The sequence below is a fragment of the Indicator indicator genome, chromosome 17 (assembly GCF_027791375.1).
Source record: "Indicator indicator isolate 239-I01 chromosome 17, UM_Iind_1.1, whole genome shotgun sequence".
NCBI lineage: Eukaryota > Metazoa > Chordata > Aves > Piciformes > Indicatoridae > Indicator > Indicator indicator.
The window spans coordinates 17725483-17753027 of record NC_072026.1 but is presented as its reverse complement, the minus strand read 5'-3'; the positions used below and the strand labels follow the sequence as shown (position 1 = coordinate 17753027).

General features: G+C 37.6%; 1 protein-coding gene across 1 annotated transcript in view; it reads right to left on the bottom strand.

Moving 5' to 3' along the window:
• The window catches only part of DIAPH2 (diaphanous related formin 2), a 221794-nt gene extending 196120 nt beyond the window's left edge, over positions 1 to 25674 (bottom strand). The window contains exons 1-5 of the mRNA XM_054388824.1: positions 25555 to 25674; positions 9299 to 9331; positions 6731 to 6907; positions 5406 to 5510; positions 1070 to 1090 (exon numbers count right to left, since the gene is read on the bottom strand). Coding sequence (XP_054244799.1) covers positions 1070 to 1090; positions 5406 to 5510; positions 6731 to 6907; positions 9299 to 9331; positions 25555 to 25674 — 456 coding nt within the window. The remainder of the gene's footprint in view (positions 1 to 1069; positions 1091 to 5405; positions 5511 to 6730; positions 6908 to 9298; positions 9332 to 25554) is intronic.
• Between the last annotated feature and the right edge of the window lie 1871 nt (positions 25675 to 27545).

Here is a 27545-nt window from a genome sequence, read left to right as displayed (position 1 = left end):
ATCCCAAGTAAAACTTAAAATAAGTTAAAGCTCTGAACTCCTCATTAACAGACAAATCTTTTCCCCACAACTACAGCTCAATGTCCCTATGACCAGCTCAGAACTCTTCTCCTCTCTAACCACAATACATCTATGAATCTTCAGGAAAATAACTACATATGCCAGTAGATGCAATCAACTCCCTAAAAAACTCCTATAAAAACATATATTGATAAGCAGCACTGCAAAACGCATGCATTCTGTAAGTAATTACATGCAGAAGGCATACTCTTAAGAGTGGCATTTTTTATTTCACTATGCTACTAGTTATCTGCACAAAACCATGCTTTTAATGCACACCTGTTCTTGCTCTCCATCAGACCCCAAATTAAAAGGTATGGGGAAGAAAGCACATGCTATAGAGTTTCTTCATTACCCATATACCACTCTCCTTTAGAAAGTAATCTCTTCACAAAGAGATTCTTCAGGCAAATTCATGTCATAAGGAAATTGCATGGCAGCAGGAGTTATTTGAAACTGGTTTTAACTCACTGAACTGGAGAATTAATAATTTGTGCCCCCAAAAATCAAATAATTTTAAATGCTTTTATTGTGCACATTTTCTCAATAAGCATAAGAACCCTGAGTGTGTACAAAACTAAGTAGTACTGGGTGAATACAGGCAGAAAGTCTGTTTAAAGACCACTCTGAATAAAACAAAGCCAAGAGCAATTTCCTTCTCCCTATGTAGTTTTAGTTTTGTGTGGCTGCCTTCAATAACAAGTGAGAGAAGCCTAAATTTTATTTATTGCTCACAATGAACAACTGAGTTCTCAATGAGCCTGAAGTATTTGGAAATAGAGTCCTGAAAACTTAAAAACAAACCCTTCAGAAGTACAATCAATGATCTTCAACTGCTAAGATAAACATGACTGAAGTAGTTGGTTATTATTTTGATTTTTAAAAATGATTCAGTTATGCCCAGTGAACTTTAAAATCGAAGATAAAAGTCAAAATTATTCCAGCCTAATCTCTAAAAAATGGGAGTGTACTCATAAGAAAAAAATAAAACTATCATGTTGATACTCACCGGAACTTTACTTCCGACTATCTGCATGCAGTGGTCAGCCAAGAGAGGTTATTGTGTAAAAAAGATAATAATAATAATACATAAATAAAAGTACTTAGTAGGATGTAGCATCACACAAATCTTTCAGCGTTTAATCATTAGTAGGAGTAGTTACATTCTTTTATTACTCTGTTATATTGTTCAAGAGTTAAAACTTCTCAACAGGAAAACAATAGTTCTGCTACTAATTTGAAATCCTCACGTTCCACTGCTGAATTATCAGTATTTTACAAATTTGCAAGCAACTAACTATCTAGATTGCATCTTGAAAGATGGAGAGATATGCCATTTTGTTAAAATTATCAGGTGAGATATTTTATATATGACAGTGAGAAAATTACCAAAAAAAAAAAAAAAATCCCTAATGACATACTAACTTCCTTGTACATATAGCAACTTCATTTATTATGGAGCTTTTGATCTATTCAGGTGATGTCATGACTGAATTTAATTAAGTTTTCATAGTCAAAATAATAGCCTACAGTTATAAATCTAACTTGCATTTCAGAAAATCTCATGTGGCAGTTTTCTTCAACTGCTCAGTATGGATGCTTTTAATTACATGGATAATTAAACAGTGATTTTCAGAATGGAATAGCATCTCTGCATATTCATGAAGATGACTTCACGTGGAAGAAACTCTGCAGAAAGGCAGAGTTGTATCATTCTGCCCAAATGACCACATTCCTGTTAACAACAGGACTATGGACTTCTGCCTAAATACCGTAGGTCTTTCTCAGCCACCTCTTTGCTGCAATTCAACAGCAGCCAGTTGATGCAATAACCACCTTGATCTGATTAAGAGCCTGAGACAGTATGATTTTGTTGCAAGATCTGAATTTGATTGTATCTGTTCAGCCACTGCCTTCTTCATTTTCTACTCTTATCTTTTCCATTATTTTTTTAGGAAGTCTTTCAGAAGGCAGAATTCCCTGAAAGTCTTTCACAATCACTTCTTCTCCACCCTTCCCAGTATAAGCTTCCTCTAGAGCCACAAGACAAATTGTTATCATCAGACATTCTCTTTTCCAATTTTACTACCTTCTCTCACCAGTGTTCAACTCATTCAATATGGCATTGGATGCCACAAAGTTCAGCTCCAAAACAATATTCTGAGCCTCCACCATCTCCCATGTATAATTTCCATGGTCAACAATCCTTCTCTTCTAGCGAGAGAAGGAATCTGAAGCCAGACAATCAGTTCACATGAAAGCATCCATCTTACTAGCTTCTATACTTCCTCCATCTCCCAAAGAACAGGAAGGGTTTTTTTCATCCACTGAAAAAATCAAGGTTTCTCACTCAGAACTCTGACAAGTACAACGTTTCAGAAAAGCATGGTCAACATGCTGCAGATGGCACACAAGGCAGGTAAAATCAAGCACCAAATTTAAAAATAATTTGGATAAGACAACATCAGCAAATGAGAGTGATGTTTTCAAAGAGAGGAGAGAGCTCAAAAGCCTAACTAAAACACAAAATGAAGTGGAAGAAAAGTCACAGCAACTGTTAAGCGTATTCTGCGAGCTCTAAGCAGAAGACAAGGCTCAGGTATTTTCAGCATAAAAAGGAAGCCAGATAAACAATTATCTGTGACCAAAGGAAAAGGTAGAAAATATTAAGAAAGATCATTCTGAATGCAATCAGCATTTTCATGGAAGACAAGCCTGAAGATGGCCTGAAGAAAAAGTTTTACAGTTTGTGATGCAGTAAAAAAAAAAAAAAAAAAATAGGCAAGGGGTAGAGTTCAATTGAACAGAAGTTTAACTAAACAAAAGAAAAAAAACAGAATTTACAATGAAAATGAGTTTTTGCTTTAGTGCAAGATCCCAATCAGCATCTTATAGAAGAGCTTTACTCCTTTTACATTTTTTTAACTCTGTTAAGAGGATAGCTATTTAAAAGTTAAATTAGGGTAACACACCACAGAAAAATCATTTATATTTCAGAAGAACCTTAATTTATTCCATTCAAATGCTGTGATTCAATTGCAGGAAGCACTTTCTGAAGCACACGAACTTTGACACAATCCCCTTTTCCAATAGCAAAAGCATTCTGCATATGTATACTGGTGCTAACCTAAGTTCAAAGCTCACGTTCATGTATGAGGGCATTTGGGGGGTTTATATTGTTTAAAAAATAGTTAAGAAATTCTGGCAAACTCATCCCCAGTGCTGTTAAGGTTGCCATGCTGCAGCGCACATGGTGGCAGTGACACAATCTGTTAATGTTTTCAGCAGTTAGACATGCAATGGCAGTCATGCTTTTCTTACTCAGCCACAAAATTATGGTGCATGAGACAGATGGATTTCATTATCAGTACGTAAGAGATCATCATTGCCCAACTACTTTTTGGGAAAGAACTGTAAGTACTGTGAGTAAGTTTTTACTGCTTCGATAAAAGATTTTTGCTTACTATGGAAAACTGAAGATTTAACATTGATCATCAAGGAAAGACAAAAACCTTACAAGACACAATCAATAGTTCTCAAAGGTAGTCTAGGCAAAGTATATTAACAGGAAATTTCATAATACTCAGTGCATAAACTTGAATAATTCTCCAATAACTTGTACATTTCACTACATCGTGCTTTAAGCGTTGGATTCCTTCCAGGACAGACTAAAAGACCGTGGATTTTGTTTAAGATGAACTCATGCAGGAACATCACTCCCCTCAGAGATATAACTCATCATTTCCACATTATAATGCAAGTTTTTTCCTCATTTCAGTTGAGAATGTTTAATGCAAAACATTTGCATTTAATAATTGCATGTCATTGTAGTTTTAATTTTTTGAAATTTCATTCTGCAGAGATGATTTTAGAGGTTAAAAGAAAGACAAGTCAACTGTACTGCTTTCAGTCCATGCTTATAGATTCATTAGGAAGACAACATCATCTTATTTGCAAGTTTATTTCACTATAAAATAGATTATTTAACGCTATCTGTATTTAGCACTCAGACTCAGCTCTATAGAGCTGCTAGCAGCGCTGCCATTATGTATTTAAACAATTATTCTACAGTCTTCATCTTCAGTAACCTTTTATTGCAAACAATAACTTTAGAAAAGATGAGATTCATCCTAATTTCCAAATGAAATTATAAACATTGACTGATTTTATTGAAGAATTATGCTGACAGGAAATTTTACCACTTGAAGCATACTACTGCCTCTTGGATACACCAAGCTACCCGTCATTTCTACTTCTCCCCTCTACTGCTACACATTCAGCTCCTCAGAACTCACCACTAGGTTCTTTAAAATTCTTTGTACAACAAATAGTGTCACAAATCAGAACTAATCCTGTTTCTAGGAAAATCACAACATATATATATGTATGTATGTATCTGCTATATATTTACCTGTTATACATATACATACACACACAACTGTTTTACCCAACATGCATTCATTTTGGTGGCATGTTTTCCTTTGATAAGGACTACATTTGTCTTAGTCTATCTTTAACATATTACTGTCATTTTTTACAACTAATGAATACTACTGTTTGCCCCACCGCAGAAAACAAATTGCAGCTCTTCACTATTTCAAATTCTTTTTCTCCATCTCAACAAATGTTGGGGCATCCATTCATTCCCTTACACTTCTGGCATCCCAAAGCAAACTTCAAAAACTCTGCATTAATGGTCCATCAGCTAAGGGTTAATCAATCAACTTAAGTACAGAGACTCATCAACACAAATGAAAGGTCTGAATATGTTTTTTCCTGCTCAAAATACAATTTGAAACTCATTTTAAAACCATCTTTTCACTAAAGGAATAATTGTTTTTCTACCCTGAGAACATTTCTTAGAGTATTCAACAGTCCTCAAGCCAGCTACAGTACTCAACATACTCAAAATAAGGTGAAATACTACAATTTTAAATACTTGGAGTATTTTGTTTCCCTGCTTCTAACAGCAAATTGTACGTTTAGCACATGTCATTAATCAAAACTATGAAGTCATGCTTTTCCTTCCAAAACCTTTTGATACCAAAAATTCTTAAGATTAATGCCAAAAAACTACTCTCAAGTTCCATCCACTACTCCACATCACTTGGATTTGTAACTTTCTATGCTTTACAAGAAAGCATCAAGTTTTCAGGTTGTCTGAGCGAAATACTACCCTTCAGATGCAGCTGCAATCATTTTAAAATATATTAGTAAATAAAACCTTTTATTTATTTTTCCCCTACCCCTCTTCAAAGGTAAAGCCAGACCAAAAAACTTCCAAGTTTAAAGTCTGAAAAGCTAAGCTTCTCACTTTCATCTGTGTTGGAGAGGTAACTACTTACGGATTTGGCAGTTGCAGAAATGTATTGGACAACCATCTCACGTTTTGTGGTCAAGTCTTTATCTCTCAAAGGAGCCTTTCGTTCTTCGTTTAGATTCATGTCTTCCTGTAAAGCAACAGGCCATGAAACAATCAAGAGTCTATTTCACACTTTATTGTTAATTCTTAAACAAATGGCTTGGTTTTAAATACACAGAAATTACTTTTTCTATCTGAAAACATAAATCTGTTCCAACTAATACATTTAAAACAAACCTAGAAATCTAAATATTCTGCTAGATTAAATCTTAGATGTCTGTTTCAGCACAGCAGCTGACAAAAGACAACATGTTGTTACTACTAGTTATGACTAGTCTTGCCATTGGAAGTCAGAGCCACTTCAGTTTAGCAACTAAGACCAGTAAATGTCACTGTATTCATACAATTATCTGGGTTGGAAGGAACCTCCAAAGGTCATCTAGTCCAACCCCCTCTGCAGTAAGCAGTAATAACTTACTAGTTTATTACTTACTGGATTATTAGTCTCTGGAAGACAGACTTACTGTCTGCTTCAACTCATATTGCTTGGAAAATTTAAAAATTAATCCCTTAATCTAACATTCTAATTAAGCTAGTATTAATTCTTATCTGATTTCTCAAAAGAGATTCACAACTTCATTGAACAGAGCTACACAATGGAACAAGACACTTCTTGGGCCACACTGATTGTATAGAACTTTACAACGTTTTTCAAAAATGATACAAAACAGTATTTCTAACAATACTCAAAAGGCTGCATTTCCTGATACTTCGTGTATCAACATCAGTGTGCATAGCAGAATTCATACACATGTACATGTAAAGTTTGTTTCTGGATGGCTAATAGAAAAGCTGACTTCTGAGTAGAATCAAAATCACAAACCTTGACAAGAAAGACAGAAAACATTCCCAACCATACAAACATTACCTTTCTCTGCACTAAGACTCTACTAACGGAAATTACTATTCTCCAAAGGTATTTACTTCAGTTTATTTTAAACTATGCTTCAACAGCAGTGTCTAACTACTGCAATTAAGGTCTACAGAGGTTATCTAATGAAGCAATCAACAGCTGAAAATTTTTATTTCTGGCTTTTTCCTCTTGCTTTCTCTGTAGAAATAGACCAAGCAATTTAAACATGTGTAATAGTAGTACTCTATCAGGGACTCAATTGTTTATGTACCAATTTAAACAGGTCTACTAGGCCTATGCTGTGAACTTCCAAGGAGCTACTTTTTGAAAAATGACAGCATGCCAACATGAAAACAAATTAAAACCTCATAAAATAACGTAGCATGTTATCTTACCATCATCTTTTCAAAGAGATCCATAACTTCTTTTTCTGATAAGTTCATACAACGCTCATCAACCAGTGCCTGGGCAAGTGGAATTTCACTTATAGAAGGCTGAGAGTCAATAGGATGCTGAATAAGAGGTTTCTCTTTTTTCACTGCTGATTTTCTGAAGGTTGTTATTCTGTCACGCTGCAAAGACATCCATTTAAAAATAAGCAGAAACAGAAATACAGGAAAGCAGTCAATTAAACAGCAGCAATACACACATTTTTAGTTAATCCAAGCAGCAGAGTTAAAACTCAGAACTGAACCGTAAGTATAAATACCCAAAGATTCAAAGATTACTTTTCAGAGAAAGACAACATTTAAAGTATATTGATAACAGGTCGCATGCAAAAGGGACATAACTATTTCTCACAGTTTCAAAAGTATACCACTTATCTTTAACTTTTAGCACCTCAAAATCTCGAGTTCATCTTCTCACATTACTCCCTAATTATCCTGATAGTGAATAAATATGGTACCACAAAGGTAATGCCCAAGCGTTCCTTCACCTGAAGAGCTATAAGTCTTTGGAGGACAACTGAAAAAGCCAGCGCTGGGAAGAAGGTACTCACAAATTCATCAGGCTTATAAAAAAAATCCTGCTAAAGTAAAAGTTTGTAGAGGAATTAATGCTCCAAGAATAGTTTACAATTCCTTGAAGTTTTTTTGAGTATGGACTCCTGAAATCAGTGCGTCATTTTAAAAAGCCATCTAATGGATTACTGACAGAGAAGCAGCCACCCATGGTTAAACACACAGAACACACATTAGAGAAGCACATCATACAGTCTGCAACAACCTTGCACTGGTTAGGACTCACTTGTTTATGCCTTTATACCAAACCCCCCAGCTTTCTTTTTTTAAAGCATGCTTGCACAGTTAATTTGTTAATATTGGAAACAACTAACAAGAGCACTTTCCTTATAAGGCTATTTTTTACTATATTATTCTATAACTATTCCAAACAGAGTATTTTTAATAATAGTGTTGTTAACTACATATGTGTGTTCACTTGGAGAACGTTATATATAGAGAGATTTTTTTTTTCATATTAACTGTTTGCCTCAACAAATACTAGTGTATTTGTTTCAGGCACTGAATAGCCTTATGAAGATGTGCTTCCATGTAACAGCAGCTTATGTAGGGTTACCAATATCATTCATAGCAGTTATTGAGATCTCTAAGAAGAAACATAAACCAAAATGTTTATTTTATATAATTAACGTCTGTGAGAAGAGGAAAGTTAAATGGAGTATTTCATTTGTAGGAAAACTGGATTTATTCCTTTAGTCCAGTTTGGAGCAGAGGAATATGATCAAGTGTTGTGGTAAATAGAAAGAAAGGATCTTTCTTTTTGTTGTGGTTGTTGCTTTGCTTCTTGTTTTCATTTGCTTTATTATTAAGTTTCTTTCACTATATTTTGAGATCCTAAGAGACTACCTTAAATTTTTGAAGGGAGAGTATCCCTAGATAAGCTGCATGTCCTTTGAATTTCTTTTGAGGTTTGTATTTTGTTTGTAGTTTTGAGGGAGGGGGTTTGGGTTTTCTTCTTCCTTGAAAATCTTGTATTTGTGGACAGAAACACATTACCTACAAGGATACTGTTGTTGTCTTTAGCAAAGCATTATTACTTTAACCCTATTTTTCCCTTTATTAGAATACTTTACATTTTTTTGAAACTAAAATTAGGGCATTGCCTATTGTAAAGGCCAAAGATATGACATCATGCCTGAAAGGCAGTATCCAAAATTAGCAAATTTACATCAAATGCCAGTTTACTGCTCACTTACACTAAAATCCCCTTTCAGCAGTCACAAAGCCAAAGTACCACTTAAGATCAAATTCACGATACTGTGATCTGTTTAACATATACCTTATTAACAACAAATTTGTTTAGTCAGACTGCAAAGGTGAGATCATTTTAAAGCCACAAACGAATCTTCTACATGATTTCTAGATACAATTTCATTTCAGACATGTAAGTAATGATTAACTAAGAGGTCAGTGCGGCTTAACTATCACAAACTGTTATTTTCTATATATAATTTCACTGAAATTATATTCTGATATGCGTTCCTATAAAAATACTTTGCAAGAAGTTTCCAAGTATTCAGAAGTTTAAAGTTAAGGTTACTGAATACAAAATTGGGTTTTGACATACAGCAGACATTATTCACCCAAAACGATTCCACATCAAAGTTAGTTGCCACATTATTCAAGAACCACTGCAGGTTCTTTACTGTTCAAAATGTCAAAAGACATTAACACTTGAACTGTTGAATAACAGTTTCAACATATCCACAGCATTACTAATGTATACAGAACGTGGTTTAAAAAGTTTCCCAAAACACGTATTAATAATTCCTCTTCTTCAACTGAGGTTACAAATTAAGGCTTTCCAGAAGAGCAATTAAATTTTCTGAAATTGTATGCTTAATACCCTTATAAGAACATGTTACATTGTCCACAACGTTTAGTAGAACAGCATGCAGCGTGGAGTTACCATTGCAAATTAAGATGGTACAAAGACCTTACCACATCATCTGCCAAAGTTTTTATTTGTATATTCTATTGAAACAAAGAAAAAAAAAACACACACACAAATCAAAGAAAAAAAAAATAAAGACAGTGTTATCTACTGTTTCAGAATAAAGAAGTCTGTACTTCATGTATTCTAACATCAAAAAGCACTGCAGATTTCCATAAGTGTTCTAACAAAACTGCAGCTCAATTGGCATGGAATCTACTGCATTTCATGTGGAATAAAAAGCAGGCTTGCATCACACTTCACATTGTCTTTTGACTATTTAACTAATGAACTTGAAAGCTTTATAGCTCAAAAAAACAGTAACATCTCCTAGAAAGCCTTCCAAAACAAACATGGACTACTGGACTTCAAACTGAGTCAGCAGATCTCTGTTAAAACTAAGAATGTCATACAGCTTTTTTGAGACTCAGAGTTGAGGAGAATTCCTTGTGCCCCAGCTTCTTGAGCCTTCTGCCCATTTCTCCTTAATATTGAGTAACATGAAATGACAGACCAACTGGTCAGGTCCAGTGTACTTCTGATGCACAAACCAGTCATTACTACATCTCCCTGCCTCTCATTTTTTCCATAGTGGCAGCAAAATCCAGCTGACAAAGATCAATCTTACATCTGCATTCATGACCAGAAACATAATCTACTTCACGTACCAAAACCAGTAATCATATCAAAGAATTTAATAAACATTGCTCAGCTTACACCAGGTAGTCACCAATTAAGGGATATAACTTTGAGCAGGAGAGAATCTAAGACAAAAGAACTGCTGTATATGAAAAAGTGAGGTAGTTGATTCACAATGACCCAGCCCTGAAAGTCTTGGTCAGGATCCAGTGATCCTGTGTTCCTGGACAGCAAGTTTCAGATTCCTTGCTTATGCTCTCACCAGATGAAACAATTGATCCAGGTGCTTCTAGTCGATATTCCCTACCACTGTATATTGTTAACACTGTACATGTTGTACATCTGAAACAAATACACCTGCAAGACTACAAATAATGGCAGAGACATCAAGGCAGATAGGAGGGGCAATGTGTTCACACTTCAAAGTTAAATGAAGAAAAGCATTCAGAGGTATCAAGGACAGTGTGGTGGACTGAGCCTGGCTGGCAGATCAGCCCCCAACCAGCCACTTGCTCACTTCCTCACGGCACGATCATAATCAGAAGTGCAAAAGGAAAAAAACTCATGGGTCAGACCAATACCTACCGAGCCTCTAAGGGACTGATACCTCGGGAAAAAAACCTCTTCCTCACCTCACCACCCCTACTTGTAAAGATAAACATGATGTTATATGGCATAGAATATCTAGTTGGTCAGTTTGGATCAGTTGTCCTGGTTGTGTCCCCTTCCCAACTCTGACTCAACCCATCCTTTTCCAGGGAGGGGGGCATTTAAAACAGTAAGCCTAGACACTGGGTAAGCAATGGTCAGCAAAAGCTGAAGCACTGTTACTTTATCAACACTGTTTTGGTCACAGATCTTGACCACAGCACCATATATGCTTCAGTGAAGGAAATGAACTCTAGCCCAGCTTGACCCAGTACAGACAGCTAAGATAAAATATATTCCTCTTACTACTCCAGATGTTGACACCAACCTTTCAGTTTCCTAACGGTCATCTCAACCATCTTCCTTACAGCTGCACTTCTGCATTTTTGTTATCTGGACCTAGTACGGAGTCAAATGCAGAAGTAATACTCTAGTCTTGAAATCAAAACTAAGATATCCTTACTCTAGTAAACATACCTTTCCTTTTAATGAAGATTATCATGGAAAAATTCTAAATGAAGTAAAATCTAACCATGACCCAGAGACAGCTATGTAAGCAAGAAGTTCTACAACCCTGCATCGTTTTAGCAGTCACTTGTGCTATTTTTTTTTTTTCCTCATTTAAGTACTGTCAATCACTTCCAGAACCTGGAACAGGATAATCTACTTCATCTCTACATTTATATTGCATTTGTCACTCAAACTCTTCTGGGTAAAATACAGAATACTAAAGCAAGATACCACACAGCATTTTTTTTTTCCAAACACCTCAGGTACGTTTCCCAGATCTCCTTATGGTGCATAAGCTACCTTGCTGACAGTAGCTACTGAAGATAAGCAACACATTTAACTGGTAGAAGAGAAACTGCAAGTAGCTGGAGGCAGAGCAAGACATTTGTGTACCTGTAGATTCTCACTGACACACAACTTTGACAGTCTCTTATACTAACACAGAAATCACACTTCCAGTCTGATTTAAGAACACAACCCAAAAGTGGTTTACCTCCCCAGGAGGAAGTTTAAGATACCACAGTTTTGTAGTCAGTCCTTTAGCATTACACTTTCAGCCATCTGAAAGGCATTGTAAAACTACACTCAAGGATAAGTGGCTTTGAAACGGCCACAAATAAATCTGCACACAACCAGGAAGGGAATAACTTCCCATGAGTACCTGAAACAATGGAGCTTAAAGGGGCAAAAATCTCAAATTGGTTAATATCTGAAGTACAAAAAGTTATGCACAACTTGAGGCTAGGTCTTACAGTCACAAAATAGAATTCACTCCTACAACCTCTGTTCCTCAGTATAGAGAATGAGTAACGTTCCCATTAGACAATTGAACCATCTGTTAATGTATTTAATTTTGTAATTAAATGTAAAAAAAGTTCCCAGGAAATTGTGAGAAGATACCTGACTCACATGAGCTGATGTGCAGAACCAAGAAGTGCACACTTTATCCATGCCAAAGATAACCTGCTATTACTAATGAATGGCACTAATAAAAAGATAATTCACAATATGTTTGCTTTACAGCAGCTTTTTAGGTTCTTCAAGGAACATTCACCACGCTTTCAAAAAGAACCTGAAATTATTGATGTAATCATCTGGTATAACAAAGATACTTTAAGTCAGGAAGACGAATAGTTTTGTTACTAGTATTGCACATTTGCATTTCATCTCTATGACACCACTTGGAAAACTCTTGGCTGGCCATTTTCTTCACAAATTCTTGAAATATGCATTATTTTAAGTACTAAACTAAGACTTAATCTGTAAGTTGAACACAAAAGTAAACATTCCCTGGAGCACCACAAAGTGAGACTAACAAGCATGTTACCTGCCTTACACCAGGCTGCTATATTAAAGCTGAAAAGTTGTGGCTGTTGACAGCAGAGTCAGTGCTGTTAGACCAGAGGATGGCACCCATCTCTCCAGCCAGGAAGCTGCCTGATTTTCTCCAATTACTCTACTTGTTTCCTCAGAAGACTGATGATCCAGAACTAGGAAAACAAGTCAGACAGCTTCTCATGCTAAATAAAGCCACAGGGTCACTCAAGTTAGTAAGTATTAACAGCAGAGGGCACCAATTCTTTCATCGTAGTGCTGGGAGATTGAGTGCCTCCACGCTGCTCCAAAACAGGAGGGAGGGGAAAAGAGCCACCTTAATCATAGTGCACATTCACCCTGACAAATGGCATTGTCTGATCCTCAAGTGATGAGGGAAAAGAGCACCTCCAAACTGGGTCTCTGTGCAAGTGGAAAAGTTGGACCCTCTCACAGTCTGCTCAGACTGAAAAGGGAGGTTGAGAGAAATTGAAACGGACTCTTCGTGTTTGTGACCAGCAGAACACTATCACACCCCAAAAGCAAATGGACTGTTCAAAAAAAAAAAAAAATCAGCATTTTTCCAGATTACTTCAAAAAAGCCTTTGCCAAAACGCAAACTGATTCAGAAGTTGAAAAAATAACTACAAAGAACCTCAGAGAGTCTTAATTTCAGCACTTTTGTAGCTAAAGATGATAAAAGAGTTATGGAAGACAATTTAACTAAGATTGGCCTTTCATTTGTAGCTCAAACTGTCACTACTGTTTTGAAAACTTTGTTTCAGACAATAATTTATTGGTGTTCATTGAAAATTAAGCTTTAAAAATCAGAGCAAAATTAAAAGCTTCTTTCCAAATCTGCAGTTCCTCATCAGTCTAAGCCAACTAAATTGTTGGTTGGGAGACAAAAGGGCAAGCATGGCACCAGGATAGTCAGAAGCCAAATCAGCTTAGACTACCGCAGAGACCATTACAGAAAGACTGTTAAAAGAAGCACTTTTCACATTTGCCAGTGCTGTAGCAAACAAAGTAAGTTTTCACATTTTCCAGAGCTACTGCAAAGTCCAAACTCCTTCCATCAAGTTTCTGTACCAACCATATCAGGTAAGTTTTATTAGTAATAGCACAGAACCAGCAGCATTTTTAACAGCTGTGCTACAAAACCACCAAATTCTTCATACAGCCAGGATACGTCTCTTATTTTGATATTTGTCATCACACAAGACAGGTTTTCCTTTGAGCATCTTGGATATACGTCTTGTGAATGCACAGTGTACAGATGAGCAAGCAATTTCTCTTCAGGATGCTCTACAGCTTTTAAACCCCTCACTTAAAACTGGAAAGCAACAGTTTACTAGTTCAAACTTTTTACAAAGCCAAGTCATCATTCCATTCATAAATATCACAACAAGCAAACATTGTAATGCTGCTTTTCTGAAGTGCTTACCAGTCTCAATTTGCCAGTGTAATGTTCTAAAAGATATTTAGCTTATCGAGATCTTTAAAAAGGTTTAGAGACATTGCAAACCCTGCCCTTATGACAAAGCTGTTATATATTTTACTTTAGTTTGAAGCTTCCATTTTTATTCAGAAATTCTAACATCTGGTTTTTGTAGTTTAGAATGTGTGTGGCATCGCATAACCATTAAGCAGCAGAAGGTTTTATGGGACACATCCTATGGAAACAAACAAACAAACCAAGCAAACCACCATGCAAACTAACAAAAACATGGGGGAAAAAAAAAATCAAATACACACAAGAAAGGAAAAAAAACCCTTTGATATGCCCATGTTGCTTTCTGTACATATATTTGGCATCTGTAAAAAGTGCCAAATACACTTTATTAGACAAAAAACCATCTGTCCAAGTGGTCACTATTGTGCTGGTATTGGGTAGGACTGCTTGTCAGCATCAGCATATTCTGCATACTGCATCTACAGCAAGGAACAAAATTAGGAAGTGTTTTTTTCCTAGGAAAAAAGGAGATGTAGATGACTTGCTAGTCTAGCCACTTGGATAGTCACTGGATCAACTTCCTGGACTTAATTACAAAAGAACACAGAACCGCTCCTAGTGCAGCAAGTGGATGTTTTTGATGCTTACTGTACTGGTTGCACACCTGTTACTTGCCTGCCAAGTGTGCCTGTCAGCACCATATTCAGCCCTGTATCTCTGCTGCTTGTTTTTAAAAATGCAATTGTTTGAGCTCTGAGCTTTGAGTTTTTAAGGAACTTGGTTTTGCTTTTTTGGTATGATATTATTGTGAAGTGCTTTTGAAACATTCTGGAACAGTTAAACTGGAATAACTATGTCAAAACAATTCTTGACATACTAAGTGCAGGCTTTGTGTCAATTTTATGCTTAGATATAGGCAGCAGATTTGAGCTCTTTGCTTTCAGTGTAGTGGCAGAACAAAGCCAGTTTTGCTAGATAGCAATACTTGATGTGCACCAAATTGCTGTTCATCTTCCTTCCTTGTTCTGGGCTCTCCTGAGTGCACAAGTGGCTTATCTCTTCATTCAGACACATTGTAGAGCTGCTCAGACTGAGTGAAAGCTATTATAAAACTACCAAGCTTGGTCAATTAATAATAGTGAGAACAGGCCATCTCCTTTTAGACCTCACTTTCTAAAGAGTGACACCTTTTTTATTATGACATGGTTCTGCTTCACTCTTATTGAAGTGCAGTCTTAGTTTGTTTCACCCTTTTATAAGTACGCAGCTCTGAACCCGGCATTAATCTCTTGTTAAAACCGAGTTTTTTCTTTCAAGATGAGTAATGACCAGTTAACCTGACAGTGAGAGAGCTCTTCTGAAATCATTCTGAAAAACGAAGCACAAAGCACTTTGAGAAACTGATCTGAGAAAAATCTTGAGTAGTTTTGCGCTTTTTTTTCTTTCCCCCATTCCTGATTACTTGCTTTTTGCAAGTACAGCTCAATACCCCCACAAAAGTGACAATTCTTATGTACTTTCTGTTATACACAGCGATAGTTTTGGGAAGATTCCTAAGTTAGCATGTTGTTGGCTTTGTAGAACACTTCTTACTCATGCAGGTACCATAGAAATAAGTGTCACAGAAATAAGGGTCACAACTTCTTTGAATTTTCCTCTGCTACTACCTGGGGAGTGGATCAAACTGGTAGAATGTATCTTTTGGGAGAGAATTGATACACTTAAAGAGCTTCATTGGTTACTAGGCACCTCCTTGAAACTGGAGAGGTTTACTTTTGATAGACTTTGAGGAAGTGAGGACATATATTTGCATTGTTCAGGTTGCTTTTTAAATAGCAAGGAAACTACTACAATATCCAAGCAACCAAAACACATCCCACAAAGGAACTGGCAGTGGAAGGGATGGAGTAAGCCAAAGAAGCAGGAATTACTTGTGAACATTATTAATTTTGTCTGTGCCCAGCAGTCTTGGAACATACGGTCACAGGGATCATGTCAACAGCTTCTCTAGAATAATATTGTCTGTCTTCCAAGACAGACTTCCTAGCAAAGAACAAGTACTGAATAAGATTAGTAACTGATCTCTACAGTTAAAAAAAAAAAAAAAAAGTTTATGGTAAAGTTACTGTTTTCTTCCCTAATAATAAATGATATAATACTAAAACTTGGAAAAATGAGCAATGCTGCCACCACAGCAAAGGACCTTTGACTTTTCCTTGAATAACAGAAATCTAGATGGAGTAAAATCTGTGTGTATGGACCATAAGGTAACTTAACAGTCAAAGCATATCAGGTGAAACTGAAATATAGCTGCTGTGACACACACAAGAGGTTTCTGTTCCTTTTTCCTATTCTTTCCTGTTTATCACAGCTTCCTGAGGCAGTTATTTGACCTTCAAGGAAAGAGGAAAGGAAGCAGCATGTGAATAGAGAGGAATTACATTGTACATAATAATGAGGAAGCAAATAGAATCATTTGACTTCAGTACAGGTGAAATTCCCTGTTAAGCAATAACAGGAATTCAGGAGGATTACAGATGCTTCTAACAAGTTAGAGAGAATTATCTTCCACACAAAGAGCATCTAAGAAAAAAAAAAAAAGATGGTTTACCATAATACTGAAGTGCAGTTATGTGCTTAGGTTACCTATGAACACTCCCACGAATTTTCAAAGGTTTTCCCACAAATTAAAAAAACAATTGTCTTTAAAGATAAAATGTTAACTGATGGGATCACTGCTTATCTTGTAAGTCATTCAGGAATTAGTTTGAATAACAGAATACTGTGAACTAACCTTAATGGATTTAGGAAGCCTGTCTTACCCACCCAAGCTTTGTCTGAAGTTAAAATGTGAATGCATGTTTGCAAAATATGAAAATGAAAGTTATATATCCACTTTACAGATAGAAATTTTCCCAAATTTTACAGCTGTATTCCCTAGTTCTACATAAACTAGACAATGAAAATAAAATCACATTGCTGGAAGAGATCAAAATATCCAAAAACAGAGACTGGTAAAGGTTAGAGACTGCAGCAGACATTTCCTGGTACAATTCCAGCTCAGCCAAGAAATTGCATGCTGAATAAAGTTATTTCTGCACCTCACATTTTCTGTTGACACAGTAGTGGAAGATCCACTTGCCACAGAAGAGTGGAAAGGAAGAACTAAAGCATGGTATTTACACCAAGACTAGGATAAAATCAGTTACTAGGTCCTTCAGTACTGAAGCTTGGGTTGCAACTTCTGTCTCAAGGCTACCTTCTGCTAATCTGTCATATTCATTAGTTCACTCAGTCTCCCAGGAACTAAGGCTTTTATAAGCAAAGACTTGCAATGCTTATGAGAACATTTCTCACTGTATGTAAATTTAGATACAAAATTACAGAAAATTACATCTAAATGCTTGCAAAGAGGCATAGACACAAACTGAAGGATCTTGGTTAATTTGACTTTGGGTGCTAACTTTTGAATTTGGCCAGCAGACATGGGTTTATCCTTTGAGTTTCAGATTTTGTATTTAAATGTTTTGTTTCTAACATACCCTCTGTGGCTGGCATAAAAATTACAATGCATATGGGATCAGGATTTACGCTTAGCCTGATATGCTGTCATCTATATTCTTCTTTATGCAAATACCTGTTCCAATGGAACTGGAACATTGCATGTAGCAGTTTCAACTATTCATAACTGTCAAGATCTCATCTACTCATGCACTCACACAATTACAGCTGCAAACATCCAACACAGTTCCATTATGAAGCCTCAGAAGTGAGGCTCAGCCTCCATTATGAAGCCTCAGAATTTTTTGGGCATAAAAATAATTCACAGGAGAATACAAAGCACCAAAGCATCCACAGGAAAGCAAGAAACTCTACACTGTACAAGAATGAACTACTTGTATCTCTTTTTAGGAGTCTAGAATCTAATGACATCTCCTGTTGGCTTAGCATTTGTTCCTCACAAAGCTGTAACAAAACCCACACGCATCTTTCAAAGGTCATATTCTAACAACCATCATTAGCTCTTACCACACTGAAAATAATGGACCGCAGAACTAATATTTTTCCTGACCAAAGTACTTATTTTGTCTTGTTCAGCCATCCCAGATAACAACATGAGTTTATACAGAGCCACTTGTAACCACACAGCTAGTGACAAATGGGTATCCCTCCAGAACATTCAAGGTCTGTGGTTATTTCCTCTCATTCTCATGCCTAAATACACATCATGATGCATTTCTGTTTATGCAATCCCATACAAGACAATGATATCAACATACGACTAGCTAAATCCTAGGGGGAGAATGGGGGGGAGAAAAAAATAAACAAACCATAGGATATCTTCAAGCCAGACTGCATCCACCACTGCCTTTATCGAAATTCCCTCAGCCTACATAACCAAAAATTACAGTTGCTGCTTTACTGGATGTATGGCGACAGTCCCACAGGTCCAAGTGTTGGGATTCTACAGTACTATTCCACAGTCACCTCAAACTTAACTCTTGGAAGTTTTTTTTAGAAATGTGTTCTAAACGATGAGGCAGCACTGCTCTGAACATTTCACATTACTCAAGCAAGTTCTCCTGTATCTATTCTCATATTAATACTTTGGTTTTGTTATAAAGCAATTACATCATATTTCCACTAAAATTAGAAGAGCAGTTGGAGTATCTAGGTTAATAACAAATATTTACATACACGAACACCGAGGAACAGAAGGTAGGATTCTTTCCAGTTTTATTTTGATGAGCTGGTGACTTTTTACATCTATGTTCTCTACTTTCAAAACACACTTAACTGTTATGAAGTACCAATTTTAAACTATTTTAGTACTAAAAACATTTTTTCCATTTTTGATGATCTCCATGTCTGACAACACAAGCAACAAACATGCATCACATTCAGAATACCTAATACTTTCTCCAATGCCATCTTGTCACTGATGATTTACTCTGATAATCTCTAGAAGGACCAAAAAAGCAACCTTACAAGAAAGCTATTCAGCACGTGCATCACTTTCAATTTTGTCTTTCCCCACTCTCCCTTGAAACAGTCTGAAATAAATAAAATAAATCAGTTTCATGTTTATACAGGAAGAGCCTGCACCTATTAGAAACTCTCAAGAACATTTTTGGTTTATATAACAGTGAAGGTGTGGTGATATTACAGCATGCACTACACCTTAAGACCAAATATTACCACACCCAGGTGGACCAAAGACCTTCAGCAGCTGTATCAAAACCATACATTTCCCATGTGTGGGCTTGTCCAGAATTGAATTTCCAAGGTATTTCACAATTTTCATAAATCAAATGAGTTTACAGTTTATATCATGATGTAGGTTACAGTACCATTTAAGTGCCATAGCAGATCCTTTTCAGATATGCCCATGTGCACACAAGGTGCTGCTTCACACCACGTCCAACTACAAAACTGTCATTAGAAGACAGCTGAGAAGCAGATACAATCATACAACCACAAACCAATTAAAAAAAAAAAAAAAATCAAGAATTCTGGTGTGCTCTAACATTAGTCTCATTAATTCTAGAAAATAACCAAAGAACAAATAATAAAGGAGACTTTTCAAGTGGGTTGGATTCATGATCCACTACCACACAAAAACCTGCCAGCAGAGTACCAGCGTGGGTATGGAAGCCACTTAAGTCCACCCTGTTGCCTCAAAAAAAAACTATTATTTCACCCTTTCACCAAACAATTAATTAGTAGTTAATGAGTAAAATATATTTGCTTTGTAGACTGTGTTAATGTTACTATCATCAAGCAAGATTCCACTTATTTAATAGGATAGAACGTGGGAAACAGAGATGCTCACTCCAACAATATGGTAGGAAAAAGCTAATTGATTCACAAGATCCAAAGCAAAAGATTAGTTTGATTAAAAAAATAACATGCAAGTTTAAAACAAATGAGCTTTGTCTACCGGAAACTTTATAAACTGCCACGCAAATACTAAAGAAAGCCTTTCAAGAATCAATCTTCTCTCCAAATGATCTGTACTACCACCATAGCTCTTTATAACTAAAAACGTATTTCCTCCAAAATAAAGTTACTAAATGATCAAAATAAAACACCGAATGTAAAGAACAGCCAAGATATACAAGTTACAAGGAACTGCATAAAAACATTCATTTCAGTAATTACCTAACTTCTTGTGATTTTAAGATTGAACAAGTGAACTGAATAACTAACTGAAATTCTCAGTTGCTTCAGCAGCAAGCACTATCTCTTTGATGATAAAAAGAATTACAAGAAAGTTACTAACCATTACTTCTTACCTCTAAAGATTAAGTTATCTTGCAAACCACTCAAAGTTTTTAAGCCTATCTTTTCTTTCTACCAGGGCACCAGCAATCACAGTGTCACTATCATGCTTTACAAACACAAAAGTTCGTCTCAAAGAACTTGGATATTCAGCACCACAGCACATAAAACATGATTTATATTTGAACTGTCATTCGCATTGTCTAGGTGGAATATGCATTTTTTTTTAGAAGCTTCCTGTACTGTGCAGAAAGGCTTTAAGGTTTTGTCTTACAAGTAGTAGTTCAGGAAGTTTAATTACCACAAGCAGATAGACTTATCACTGTATCCATCACCTCATTTAAACAGTGCTAATATCAATTCACACTAAGTGCTAGACAACAGCATCAGGCATGCTCTGCTCTACCATGTTAGTCATGCCTCAGTATACTTTTCAGTCACAGAACAAAATTTGCTCAAAGCAGTAATTTTACTTCTCAGTAGCAGTTGCACCCTAACTAACTTCACTTGCTGGAATATCTCAGGTTTTCCCTGGTAAGACCAAATGTCTCCTAAAACACAAGAATTTCAGTTCACTTCTTCCTCAGATATCCACATAAAGTACGAATCCTCTGCAGGCATGCACTGACTTTATTCAGAGACAACATGATCTTTACTCATTTGCCAAAAATCTCTGCTCAGCCTGACTCATACTTCACACATGCAGTATATAAACATCTAAATGGGTCATGTGTGAAGAGCACATTCTCTCTCCACAGGAGAATGACATCAAACCACCTTAGGAGTTAAAGGTGATGGTGCAATGTAGATCCTGCAGCACACAGCTTGACAGTGACTGAATCTACTGACACATAATTTAAAGCACTCATCAGCTCCAGCACTGATATGGGTGGAGCTGGGAAACCTATCCGCTCAAGCACATTAGGTTTATTTCTTTTTTCAAGCTAACTGATAAAAGCTTTTATTCCACTGTTTGATGACAGCTTATGGCACATTACTCAGAATGTCGCACTTGGAGCTTTTGATTCATCTCAATGCTCATGGGGTTTAAAATACTTTATATTTTAAACATAAACAAGTTCTGCTTTTAAAACAAGGTATTGGTTGCCCCTTATGTGAATCACCAAACGCACTTGCTCTCCAATTGATGTTGGTTTTCATGTTTACAAGATCTTTCTCCTAATCTACTTTTAAAGACAGCATCAGTCTCAGATGCCAGCTCCTTTCAGAGATTCAGTTTGTCATTTGTATCTATAACTGCACAACTACCCCACAAACCTGAAGCGAACCTGGAGGCAATGGAGCATACTTACAGCACAGCACGGGCCACTACATGCACAGAAATATTTCTAATTATGCTAATACTAAAATACAATATATTAACTTGAATTAATAAAAAACACAACTCTGAAACCATTGACTGTATTAACTTCCAGTTAGCCAAAGTTTTAATAGCAAGGAAGCACCACAAATCTTGTTACAACACCTTTTTTCAAGTACCGATTGATAGAATCACGAATGCTTGAAAGGATCTCATTCCTTTCTCAGTTCAGTATAAAATCCTGCCCAAAAAGCAGGGCAAACACTGAAGTCAAATCAGCCTGATAAAAGCTTTGACCAGGTCTTGAGGTTTTGAAAATCTCCAAGGACCGGGATTCCAGTGTCTCTAGTGAACCAATGCTTAACTATCCTTCAAATGATTCACCCCTGTATTAAGTCTCCACTCCAGCGACCCCACCTGCTCCTTTTTGTAACCTCTGTCTACCATGAAGTTCTATAGAACGTCTGTCTTTAACATGTCAGCTAAAAGATAAAAACCCTGTAAGACTTCAAGGTCAGCTAAGCTACAATAACTTTATCAAATTAGATCTGACACTTTCAAGCACTTACTGATTTTCTAGGTACCCAACAGAATTATGTACTTCCAATGTGATACTGAAGTGTTAAGGAGAGAAAACATCTAAGTTAAGGATTAATGAACATAGGAATCCCAGCAATCTCCCTGACAACCTCAATTTAGTCTGTTTCCTCTAGTTTAACAAGCATACTTTCAAATAAGCAAAACAAGCACATTGCCAAATCCAGTTAAGAACGTAAGTGCTCACTGCCATCTCATGCCAGCCTATTCTCAGGGCTGGCACAAGATCAGATGATTGTTTGCCAAAACAATTTCATTTTTTCTGCCCATTTCATTGTAAACAAACATAATGGCAAAACCACCAAGCACATATTCCCACCTCCAGTCCTTGTGCCAGCAAAAGATGAGGGCAAAATATTAAATCAGAGCTTTTTCAGCAGCTGTGATGTGTCAAAGGTACTCATAAGACAGACATCGAGTAACAGGAAAATACTCCAGTTTACACACTAATAGTATAAAACCTGGAACTAAATTCTCATTGCACACTTTTGTCACATTCAACAAATGTATGGAAATTGAATGACTCAAAATTACCTAAAGCAGAAAAAGTAACCTGAATTAATAGCCCTAATATAGCCCATCTTCAGTTATTTGTGTGCATACATATACATCAAGTATCTTACAGAAAAATACTTTCAATCATCATTTTCTTTTCTAGTGTAGATCTTCTCCTGACAGCCTAGTTTTGCTTCCTGTCCATCAGGAATAAACACCATTGATCTGTCTTCAGTCCTCAGAAAAACCACAACACAAAAAAAAAACAGAAGAACCACCCAACCACTATGCTTCTGCAGGTCACCCTTTATTTTCAGATGGGAGAAAGCATGGGGAAACAAAAAACTTCAACTTTCTTATTCTTCTTCTAGAATCTCCCTTCCCCCAGAATAACGAATTCAGCTTTCCCAGCTCCCTGTCATCTAGAGCCATTTTTAGTCTATCATACAAAAATCATTCCCCTAGATTTCTTCCCAATGATTTGCTTAATTTCAGCTGCTATGCCAAGAACTAAAAATAAATCCTCTGTTACATGTAGTTGTACAGCTTCTCCCACCAAGCCCTTGTTCAGCACTCCACTTGATGTGTGAAATAAGTTCTGAAAAATAGACAAGCTCCTCTCAGCACACTGTAGAGTTCCTTGAATCATGCACAACAAACTGACACTGACAACTGCAGGTTGATTCATCTGTATAACTCTGCTGAAACTTTATGAGTTGTAAGTTCTGAAACCAAACCAGGAAAATCTGCACACCAAACTCTGAAGAGCTTTGTATACAAACTCAGTGACAATACTTGTACAAACAGCATGGCTTCTCTTACAGAAGTCCCAAATATACCTTCATCTTGCTTGCAGTGAGGAGAACAGGGATGTGGTACAAGTAAGATTCTTCTCAGAGTACCCAATGATATTTCTAGCCCCCACAGAACCAGTTCCTCATTCCAAATAAAGGCCAGCAACATTCAAAAAGTTTACTGTCCTATACAATGGAAGAAGCCTTTCACTAATTACAGTCCTGTTCTTAGTAATTGATAAAGCTAGCTATCCATTCAGTCTCAACTTCAAACACACCTGAATCCCATCCCTTTTCTTCCTCAGAGGTAAATCCCTCTTCATGTCAGTTTCACACACCACGTGTACATCCTGCCCAGAAGAAAAACAGATCTACTTTCCCTTTCAGCCCATTCACTCAATTAGAGCATCAGAGGCTAGTCAATTTCTAAGGCTAGTCAGTTTCTCTCAGGGCAAAACTATCGTTTGGAAGTTATCTGTCTCAAGCAACACCACTACTCCAATCGACTTTGCTGCTGGACTGTAATCTTCCCATCAAAAAACAAAGGCATGTGACTACATAAAAAATCAAATATTATCATAATATACTTTTTCCACTAAATATAGCAATAGAATTCTACTCTAGTGATTCTAGAATAACTAAAATGAACATGCAACAGAAATAGTTGTCCTGTTTAATACAATTTTGAGCTCACTACGCAATTTTAATTATTTATTTCTTCCACAACAAAGTGGTCTCCTCTGCTAGAGCACAATTCACATTTGTACCCACAGCTTCCAACAGCAGCATTTTCCCATGTGATTTTTAAAGCGCTTCCCTGAAGTCCCCTTCAAGCAGCCTTCCTTACTGCTTTATCTGGGAAATAATATAAACAAACATCTTGTTTTTATTACGGAGTTTATTTGTATTCACCCTATGCAAGGAAGTTTGAGTTTGTTTCCAATAACACCATAAAACAAAATAAAACATCATATTTGGTTATCTTTTCCTAACACATACATGGTCATTCTAATATAAGCACACTTTGAGTCATTTAATATTCTGGCTTTCTGTTATCCTTTTAAATAATGGTAACTTTCAGTAACTTTTCAATGCCTCCTAAACTATGAATTTAACATCTTACCACATATATACTAACTTAAGTTTTAAGTGATACAAAAACTCCACCATTCTCAGGCTAATCAGCCTGGACTATATGAAAGAAGCACAAGATGGGAGCACATGTTGACTTAAGTTTTATCACCATCTGTGAAAACCTTTGCACAGATTGCATAAAGTTTCTAAGTAGTACTCTCCTCAATAACTAATATTAGGTAAGTTTTAAGTGTCCACTACATTACTGCTCTTGAAAATCCTCCAGAGAACTGAACTAATATGAGTGGATTCAAGTTAAATCAATTTAACAGAAGTAAACAATTAAAAGTAAACACTGCTGTAGTAACTGGTTTTGGTGCACTCCATTTATGAAGCGAGATACAGCCCAGTGTCACAGGCTTTGCAGTGTACCTATGTTACAAGTTATCAGGTCTGTAAGTAGAAACATCTTTCATGTGAAAAAGCACTGGCATGATGAACAAACTTTTCAGTTCTGAAGAGGACGTGTGTGCTGAAACACTTGTCAGATCTCTCCAGAAAGACTGGACAATACCCAGATTTTCACATTATTTCACATTCATTCCAAAGTTCACTCGGAAAGCAAATCGTTTGCATCACAACCACAGGCATTCTGGATGCTTCAACACAAGCAGTAAAAGAAACTCACGACCTGTGACCTTTCACTCAGAAGGGGAGCAGAAGAGAGGTGACACCAATAGATCCCACTTATGGAACAATTATTACCGCACCTCTTCTCAAAGGAACGGCCCGGGCAGTATCCCGCCAGGAAGCCTCCCGTATCACACCCCTCATGGAAAACATGGGAATTCCCGGCTCCTGTCAGCGACCACCCCCGGCGCATTACCACAGCACGCCCCCCTCCAGCTGTCACCTCCCTCTTAAAAGAGCACCCAACCCCCCCATCACAGCGTTTTACAAAAAGAACCTTTAATTTCCTAAAGCACGGCACCCTCAGGCCCGACCGCACGCCCCTCCGCCCCAGATTCTCTGTTTAGGAAGCAGTAAACCGGCACCTCAGCCTCCTACCCCGCCACCTTCCTGCTCGCCCCTAGCCCGTCCCCTGCCCCCCTGCCAGCCCCACAGCACGCTCACAAGCTTGGGCTTGTTCCGGCTCTCCTCTTCCGCGGCGCGCCCTCTCCGCTTCGAGTTCATCCTGCCAGAGCTCGGCGGCTCCTCGCCGCCGCCAGCTCCCGGAGCCGCCTGACCCTCCATCCTCCCACCGGCTCCAACCGAAAAGCCCTCTCCAGCCGGGGCTGTATCCTCAAGGCCCCATAGGACCAACACGCAACGGCGGGCGTCTCCCAGTCCCCTCCCAGCCGCAGCTGGAGCAGTTCCTGGTCGTACTACACCGTCGCCTCCTCCCAATCCAGCGCCTTAGAGACGCCGAACACCTCCACGCATGCGCCTCTCCCGACGCCCTAGTGACGCATGTGCGGGCGCGGCGCGCACGCGCGGTTCGGGGCCCTGGGGTCTGCTGTTCGCTGGAGGGAGGGCTGGGGGACCAGCGCTTGGAAGTGTCGGCAGTCGGCTGTTTCGAGCAGAAACGCCCGCTAGAAAGGTGAAGTGTGGGACAGAACTGACCGGCCCTGGCTTTGCTAATACGAAGCCAGTGTGTAGGCAGATTTGCCTCGATGGCTCTCAGCTGAGTCTTTCTTCAGGGGGAAGAAGGGCTGAGGCCGATGCTTGTTCGTCTTCTTTCAAAGTTGACTGTGAAGAGCTGAGGCGGCCTGAGCCGGCAGTGGTAGGACGAGCTTTGGAGAAAGCGGGACGGTGGCGATGGCCGTGGCAGTACATGTTCGAGAGAAAAGCTTTGCCTCCATCTGATCCTCTCCGGCAGCAGGTGCTCGGCCCTGTGTTCTGAGTGCCAAGACACCACACAGGGAGCTTTTCCGATTGAGGTGGTGCTGGCTAAGTGTCTTTCCATCTGTCATATTTGAAAAGACACAAAGGATAACTTTCTTTAAAACTGAACTATTGTTGCCACAAACAGAAAGACGGGATTTTTTTTCTGATTTGAGAACTCCAGTCTCCTGTTTCTGAGTCATCTACATGTGAGCATGGTTCACAACAGTGGAAAAAAATCGCTTAAACCATTCCTATGAAGTGGGGAGTCCCATTGGCTGAGCCTCTCTCTATACAAACTAAAGCTGTCAGCATAGGAGCATCAGTGTGGAGTGGAAACAAGGATCACATGCCTGATTACTGGACAGCTCGTGGACAGATGTCTTAAGTTTATTTTAAAAACACAGACTTGGTATAGCTGAGTCTATGCATGTTAAGTTACACTGAGAAAACCCATGAAAACAATTATGAACCTATTTGGTAAGACAAGGGCTTGGAGTTCTAATTCTGATATAAATATCCTAGATTGCCCTGCAAAAGGAGACCCAAGGCAGCACTGCTTCCTCAGTGGACTTACTCTTTTAAAAAAGCTAGTGAGATCTGTACAGTAAATTCTTTCCCATCTCTGTCTAATACATACGATTAAAGCATTTCATGTACCGTTCTGCATTTCTCATGAATCCCTGAGGCTTACCTGAGTACTGGATAAAATATTTTTTTAAATATCCAGCAGTAAAAACATGGCAATAGAATCTGACAACACCAGCTTTCAAGTAAAATGACAGCTCTAAAACTTGCAAAGGTGTTAAAATCTGAGGAGAATCTGTGCTGCTGAAGTTAGTAGATGATAAAATAGACCAGCACTTGTCAAGTTACTCCATTCTAAATGTTCCATAACTGGAGAAGAAAGGTCAGTTATTCCAGAGTTTGAGAAAACAGAGAAGAGTTTTCAACTGCCTGATGTATCTGTAAGCAAATGTAAGAGATTTTAATCCAAACTCTGTAGCACTATTAGTTCAGTATAGCTATTACGTGCTCAAGAGCGTTTTATACACAGAATTCCAAATCTGTCATGATACTACTCATACTGCTTCAGCCAAGTGTTCAGCAAAACTTTTACGTTGGACTGACTTTTGGAATTCAAGAGAACATTAAAAGAAATTTCTTTATGGCATGATTGAAAAAAATGCACATGGCAGAACTGGGGAAAAAAAAAAAAAAAACGAAACAACCACACATTA